We start from the raw sequence: 8,066 nt of genomic DNA on the forward strand, positions 1-8,066 counted from the left end.
TCTCCAATGCTTGTCTTGGTTGGTGTGTGAAATATGTTAACACACAAAAAAAATCCTTGGTACAATGGATGCCTCACAACCGAGAGGTCCCGGGCTCGATTCTCGTGCGAATTGGAGGGAAATGGGCAGTCTCCCTTATTAATCGTGGACCCTGCCCACCCAGAAGTGAACGGGTACCAGGTGTCAGTCAGGGGTTATGTCCCGCCTCCAGGTGTGTGTGATAGGTTTGAGCCGTACCCTGATTTCTGTCACTTCTGAGTTACGATCTCTAGGGAGGATACTTCCAAGACACACACACACCAGTGCTGGGCACTTGCGGTACTTTTTGCGGTAATGCGGTACCGCGGTACTACTGCACTACCAAACCGGTACCGCAGTACCGCAGAGGATTGCTGAAAGTACCGGAGTACCGGTACCGCGTTCAAATTTCCTGTGGTACTTTTCGCGGTACCGGCAAACACTTTAAAGAAAAATAGTGATGATAATAATTAATGAATAAATAAATATGTAAATAAAAATAAACAATACCACTGCTTGAGAGGGCCGGGGGGGGGGGCATCTGACCCACCAGACAGACAGACAGACAGACAGTCGAACATACGCACAGGCACCGTGGGAAAGAGGGGAGGCACTTTCACCGAAAGGGATAGGTACGTATTGTTAATTAAAAGGATGTGATTTTTCATCGGAGGGAGGTTGGAACCAGGATTTTTTCACCTATGCTTATCTAGGTGGAACCATACTTGCCTCTAGAATTAATCTACACCTCATAACTCCTATAGTACGTTAAATCAATTCATCTTTAGTTGCGTGCGCACCGATTATCTCGCTATAACTGACAACAGAGAAAGAAGGGGGAGAGAGACACGTTACTAACGTGTACCGTGCTAACGTAGACGGACTTAGAACGTGTAACGTTCTAACTCTAAATCCGGGCTCCACTTCACTACTGGCAGGTCGGTGAAAATCTTGCTCCTTGGAAATAATCTATTAAATAAATACCTGTATATATTATTGTTATCTACAACATAATTATGTTACTTATTCCAGGCACATCTTTCCTACTGGATAGTTTCCACCTAATCTCATGTGGCGTTTATTTATTTATTTTTTTTTTTTTTACATATAGGTGTTTTTAGTAATTGGTGTCGCAGAGCTATTTTTTTTTCTTCTCTTTTTAAGTGCTGCCTTAGAAACCAGGTACCGCAGTACCGCAGTACCGCGGAACGCACCAGGGGGGGGCGGGAAAAGTACCGGAGTACCGCAGAACGCACTGGGCATGCTGAGGTACCGCAGTACCGCGTTAACGCAACCCCAAACTTTTGGTACCGCGCCCACCACTGACACACACACACACACACACACACACGAACACACCCGTCGCTCTGTTCGGTACGTCTTTTGGAACCAGCGAGCGGCAAAAATATCGCCAACTCAAGAAAAGCTCAAGAAAATGAAGATAATTTATTTGCACCTCATCATCATTACCACCACCAAGGCTGTCTCCGTCGCTACCAATAGGACTTACAAGTATCACCACCACCGCCCATTCATTACCATTATCATCAGCAGCAGCATCCACTGCAACCACCATCACATTCACTAGTGCCTTCACCATCTATTTCGCTCAATATCCCTGCCACTGGCCTCATTATCTTTACCTCCTCCATTACTTTCTGACACTTTGCATTTTCATCTTACTTTCTATCCCTTTCAACATTCCCTTCCTCCCATCACTACGCACTCCAGTTTTTTTCCCTTCCACTTTCAACATTTATGCCTCCCCATCATCATCACTCTCACCTTACTTTCCTTTCCTCCTCATCCCCACACACTCCCATCTTCTTTGCCTCTCCTTTCAACAGTTATTCCTCCCCATCATTACTCTCACAGTACTTTCTTTTCCTTCTCATCCCCTTGCAATCTCGTTTTCTTCCACTCCCTTTCATATCCCAATTTTCTTCCTCCCTTCCCTAACACCTTTTCCTACCTTTGCAACATCTTCCTCACCATCAACATCCACTACTACATTGTTCCCCTCATCCTTCTTCCCTCCTCTTCCTCTCTAACACTTGTATCTTTATCTCCCTCCAGGTGTCATGGATCCGAGGGCGGGACCTGAGGATCCTGACGGTGGGGCGCTACACCTACACGACAGATCTTCGCTACGAGGCGCTGCACCAGAACGGAACCAACCAGTGGACTCTGAGGATCCGGTCAGCCCAGCCACGAGACCAGGGGACCTACGAGTGTCAAGTTAGCACCAAGCCCGTCAAGACCTTCACAACCTACCTGAGGGTGCTTGGTGGGTCTGGGGGGTGAAAGGAAGGAGGGAATGTTGGTGCAAAAGAGTGTGAATGTAAGAGTGAGTTTAGAAAGGAAGATGGAAGAGAGAGATATTGGAGGAGTGTGTAACATCAAAAAATGAAAAGAAAGATACTTTTCTAATGACACGTGTTTAGTAACATATTAGTAATTTGTTTGTTGACATGTTGTAACATGGGGGAAGCTGTGAGTGCCGATGAGTTACCAGTTTCTCCCCGGTAAGGATGTTGTACTGGCGAATGCTACAGCTGTGATATTTTGTAATGGTTTGCGCTTCAACAATGTCCAGTCGCCGATTTTGGATGCAAGCGTCACTGAGACAGCAGAGTAATGAGTCAGTAAAAGAGGATGTCATCCATTGCATTCAATGTGAAGACATCCGTTTGTGTTTAGTGCAACAGCAGATTACAGGAACGTTTTACAACTTCGTAAAGATGTCAACGGGAGACTTTGAGTCACCTTTACACGGGAAATGAATATTGGAATTCCATCAAGTGCACAGGTTTCTCCTGCGACCAAGCCCTTTCTTTCCTGTCCTCGTTTCTGTGCCCATTCTGTGCCAGTTGCCCATACTACATAAATGTACCTTCGACCACACAGTTGCTACCATCATGGTGGCAGTCAGCGTAGTTCACACCCCCCGCTGCACACGACTTTCTACTCTTGCTCATCCCTACTCTATCCAAATTCCTTATACAAGAGTTAACCAGCATCTTCATTCATTCTTCACATCCGCCGGAAACCTCTGGAACAGCCTTCCTTCATTTGTATTTCCTCTTTCCTACGACATCACATCAGACAGACACACACACAGACAGATAGCAACAGAAGGTAGATACACAAGCAGACTGGCAGACTCTGACAAGAACAAACAGGGAGGCACACAGACTGCTTGACACATGGATAGACAGAACGACAGAAGTAGACACAGACAAACATGAACAGACAGGCAAGCACAAGGTGGACAGCAAGAGACAAACAGGAAAGGGCAAGTACATACGTAAACAGAAAGAGGCACACACGCAAGCAGGCAGGTACAGACCGGCAGACACGCAGCCACACGAGCGTAAACACAAAGCCACAAGCGCTGTGGCTGTGTAAAACGCGGCGTTAATATGGAACTGACGGAAGGAAAAACTGAACCCTTTGATGTGCGTGAACAAAGTAAGAACGGCCTGACGCGTATTCCTTTGATATCGCTGGACGGCTGTCACTCCCATCGTTACTCTCGCTGGCGTGGTCGACGAAAACCGAACCGAAAAGAAAAAAAATGGAGTCTGTATGCCTAATACTAGTTTGATTTTTTCCATTAACGTATAAAAGTAAATATTTTTAGATACGGCCTTCATTTTTGTATAATTTAAAACCTTATATACTTGTTCTTTTTAAAGAATATAAAAAAAAAATCCGTATGTCATTTTAAAACTTCTTGTTCGCATATGTTGGAAGTTTTGTCTGAGTTAATTGCCTCATCTTTTACTGAGGCATAGTTTGTAGCATTTTTTCACCTGCCCTCGTGTGTAATTATACTAACCTTTGCCTTTTGCGTGTGTTCACTCTCAAAGCGCCCTTAAAGTCACTGATGAGATTTGAAAAATATGTGATGCAGTTTTTCAGCATAAATCTGCGCATGAAAGTTGCTGAAAGTCATCACGAACCCATTTAACAAGATCAAGAGCAGCCACTTTACCAGCCTTAGGAGCACTCAGTCTCCTTTCTACTGATTGTCATGTTACTGAGAGTACATTCGGGACTCTTAGCATGGTAGTAGACACCCGGTGTGGAGACCCGTCTCCACGCCGCCTGTCTCAGGCCATTCATCTCTCCGAGGAGACCGCCAGTTTCAAGAAGAAAACGAAAGCATGGAACCCCCTGATGACCCGCCGAGACAGCCCCGCCCCTTCTCTCTCTAATGGAAGAGTGGCACCGTGGGTGAACAGACAAACACAGACGCGGGTCCGCCGTAAGAACCGGCTTTAACTTTTCCCCAGCCTATCGGTCCCTCCTCGCAGGCAGGCATGACATAGTACATTTCGAAGTAAAAGCGGATGATGTGTTGCAACCTTTGATACAAGAAAGGAATCTAACGGAATCTTGGAATGTAGAGCATAAGAATGGCTTACGGAAGGCTGTGCAATCTTTCGATCGCGAATTTGGTAAATTGTTTACCGATATGAATAAATTTTTAACGTATTTTATGGCGTCTGTGTTTGTCTGTTCACCCATTTCAACACAGCACTTGCATCGTGGCGTGACGGATCATCATTTTGCTACTCTTCCATTAGAGGGAAGGGGTGGGGCTGTCTCGGTGGGTCATCAGGGATTCCATGTTTTCGTTTTCTCCTTGAAACTGGCGATTCCTCGGAGAGATAGGCGGCCTGGAGACTGGCGGCTGCGGCGTGGAGACGGGTCTCCACATCGTGTTAGTCGTAGTGAGGATCAGTGGGACAGGAGCATGCTGTTAGGTGTCAAATTCCTGGAGTACTGTTAAGAAGTGTTTGGTGGCTAAGTGTGCGTGGTCCTCAGGAATCTAGTAGGGGTGCAATGATCTATTATTAGTGGTGTGCAAGAAGAGAGGAGCACACTGAGAGAGGTGACGTGTCAAGTCCTTGGATGCTAGTAAAAAGTGTTTCCTTACTAATAGTTGTGCGTGGCTCTCAGTAAACCAGTATAGGTACAGCAACCTTTTACTGGGGTGCAAAAGGAGAGGAATACGAGAGAGGTGAGGTGTCAAGTTCTTGAAGTGCGGGTCAGAAGCTCTGGGTGCCACAACGTGCACCCCAGACAAGATGGTTGATGTGTGACAACTAAATCCTTCACAGTCATAACAGGTAGTCATACAACACGGATGCGAAAGAGAATCTGTTCCGCTGAGCTGACACAATCTCTCCTTCCTTTCCTTCGGGAAAATAAAGTATCTAAGAGGATCACTTTCCACCTAATACAGTTTGCAATGCCTTCCTCACTGGGAGACATTCTAGAGACACTTCTTTCTGTTCATCTTTAGCCCTGTGCCTGCCTCCCCCCTCCCTTGTGTTTGTGCAAAGACAAGATACGAAACATTTAACATGGCACTGCTCATGAACATACTTAAATTTTGAGAATGCAAGAATTTTTTTTATTTGCACCACATAACCTCCACCTCTCATCCACTCACCCGAGAGCTTTATGAGGGATCAGAATCGCTATTAGAAGCATTAAACGTAATTCCATCCAACGACTCTTTCACTACAGCAGGAAATAATAACGTCAGCTTAACCACAGCCATTAGAGGCGAGAACAGTAATCGTTGTCGTCCCTGCTGCCCCCATTGTCCCTTTACCTTCAAGCGAGAAGCGACGAAGAGCTTTTAGGAAAAAAGGACCGAAGAGGGAAGGAAACAGTTACCGTCTGAGAAGAAAATATAATGGAGTTGAATTGTCTGTCACTTTATTCACACACACACACACACACACACACACACACACACACACCACACAACATATATATATATATATATATATATATATATATATATATATATATATATATATATATATATATATATATATATATATATATATATATATATATATATATATATATATATAATTTTTTATTTTTTATTTTTTACGTCTACGCCTATAGCGCCGGTAGGCTTGCTTGAGGGGCCTGGATGGGAGTCGGCCGGCCCCAGCCCGTCATGGCAAAGGGCACGGGTTTATAGTGGCGCCATCTTCTCTTGGCTCACGATACCCCCCGGAACTCCGGGTTGATGGGTGGTCTTCAGGACAGCATGTGGGTAGTTTTAAGCCACTCGGCGGTGACTGAAAAATCCGAGGTGGTAGCGTGGGGATTCGAACTCGCGTCGTCCATCACGCGATGAATGTGGGCCCAGCACGCTACCATATATATATATATATATATATATATATATATATATATATATATATATATATATATATATATATATATATATATATATATATATATATATAACTCATTTAAGTTTTCGTCCACCTGATCTGACGATACTTAATTTTCTTGGACTTCAGGTAACGCACTCTTAGGCCTTCGATTTCACATAATTCATTTCCTTCCCTTTGATTTCAAGTAACTCACCTCCTACTTGATCACCCTCATTTCACTCCTTTTCGCTTCCTTCCTCGTGCCGCAGAACCCCGCGGGGAGATCCTCGGCGCACCGGACCTCTACGTGCAGAAGGGCAGCATGATCAACCTGACGTGTGTGCTGCAGGACCTGCCTGAGCCGCCTCTGTACGTGCGGTGGTACCACAGCAACTTGTTCTACAGCAACCGGGTGAGTTACAGAGGAAAGGGGCGCTGCTACAGGAGTGATATATGTGTCGGGGAGAAGTGGGATGTGTGTGTGTGTGTGTGTGTGTGTGTGTGTGTGTGTGTGTGTGTGTGTGTGTGTGAGAGAGATAGAGAGAGAGAGAGAGAGAGAGAGAGAGAGAGAGAGAGAGAGAGAGAGAGAGAGAGAGAGAGAGAGAGAGAGAGAGAGAGAGAGAGAGAGAGAGAGAGAGAGAGAGAGAGAGAGAGAGAGAGAGAGAGAGAGAGAGAGAGAGAGAGAGAGAGAGAGAGAGTACTAGTTTCCCATTATTTTTTTTAATCACTGGTTGGCCTCAATGGGCTCGGCGATGTGTGCATGTTCGGACCATTAATCAAAAAAACTTTTGTGTTTGTGGCCAATAAAATATCTATCTATCTATCTATCTATCTAGGTAATTGTTGGCAGGAGAGTTCCGATGCCGCGATGTAGGTGGCGGCGGAAGAGAACATTCTGACTTACATTTTTTGCAGTGAAGAACTTCTGTCTCATGGTTCTTTAATTTCCCTTTCTCTCCTCACCCGTTACCCGGACCTGGCTGATAGTGCGTGTATGTGTAGGAAAAGATGAGATTCCTTGAGTTGCCTTCCTTTGTCTTGAATTGCGTTGCTTTGCGTTGTGTTGCATGGCGTTGCGTTGTTACGTTGCGTTATGTTGCGTTGCTTTGTGTTGCGTTGCTTGCTTTGCGTTGCATTTCATTACGATGCTCCAAGTCTTGCTCCTGGTCTCTAACCCTTGGCCCCGTCCCGTCCTTCGCCCAGCCTTGCCTCGCTGATGGGTTGTGCGTGTGGAAAGTTGAGATGTTGTGAAGGTTCTTAGGCTTCTCTCGGGTAGGGATTGGCTCTAAAGGCGAGGTAGGGATACTCAGAGGTCGTGTGTCCCTTCGTCTTCCGGACTGTGTCGGCTTGAAAGTCTCCACACTGTCTAAAGCTCTCAGCATCGTTTTACAAGACTCGGTTGAACTTGCTAATGTCTTCGTCCCTCAGTCCTCGCGTGGGGTCGTTTCGTTTTCCCTCTTGGGGGTGAAACACACCTTCGTCTTTACGAGAGAACTCTCTCTCTCTCTCTCTCTCTCTCTCTCACGCACGCACGCACGCACACACGCACTCACACACACACACACACACACACACACACACACACACACACACACACAGAATCATGTGTTTCCTTTTTTTTTTCTCATTAGCCGACCACTCACTCAGATGGTGAGAAGAAAATTCATGATGTGGTGTGGAGGCGGCGGAGTGGCTGGGAATGCCGAGCGCGGGCGGGCACAACGAGGTCACAACGAGTTGCTGATACATAATTTTTCGTAGATATTTAGGGAAGGACGGTAAATATAAAGAGAAGGCCGAGACAAGAATAAACGTGAAAAGAAAAAAAAAACTAAATAAACTTAACAACCGTGT

At 45.5% G+C, this 8,066-nt stretch overlaps 1 protein-coding gene across 1 annotated transcript in view; it reads left to right on the forward strand.

Moving 5' to 3' along the window:
- The window catches only part of LOC127010462 (zwei Ig domain protein zig-8-like), a 63,190-nt gene that overhangs the window by 47,373 nt on the left and 7,751 nt on the right, over positions 1 to 8,066 (forward strand). Inside the window, exons 3-4 of the mRNA XM_050884676.1 lie at positions 2,095 to 2,305; positions 6,482 to 6,624. Of these exons, the coding sequence (XP_050740633.1) occupies positions 2,095 to 2,305; positions 6,482 to 6,624 (354 nt within the window). The remainder of the gene's footprint in view (positions 1 to 2,094; positions 2,306 to 6,481; positions 6,625 to 8,066) is intronic.

This window comes from Eriocheir sinensis, chromosome 43 (genome assembly GCF_024679095.1).
Source record: "Eriocheir sinensis breed Jianghai 21 chromosome 43, ASM2467909v1, whole genome shotgun sequence".
In the NCBI taxonomy this organism is placed as follows: domain Eukaryota; kingdom Metazoa; phylum Arthropoda; class Malacostraca; order Decapoda; family Varunidae; genus Eriocheir; species Eriocheir sinensis.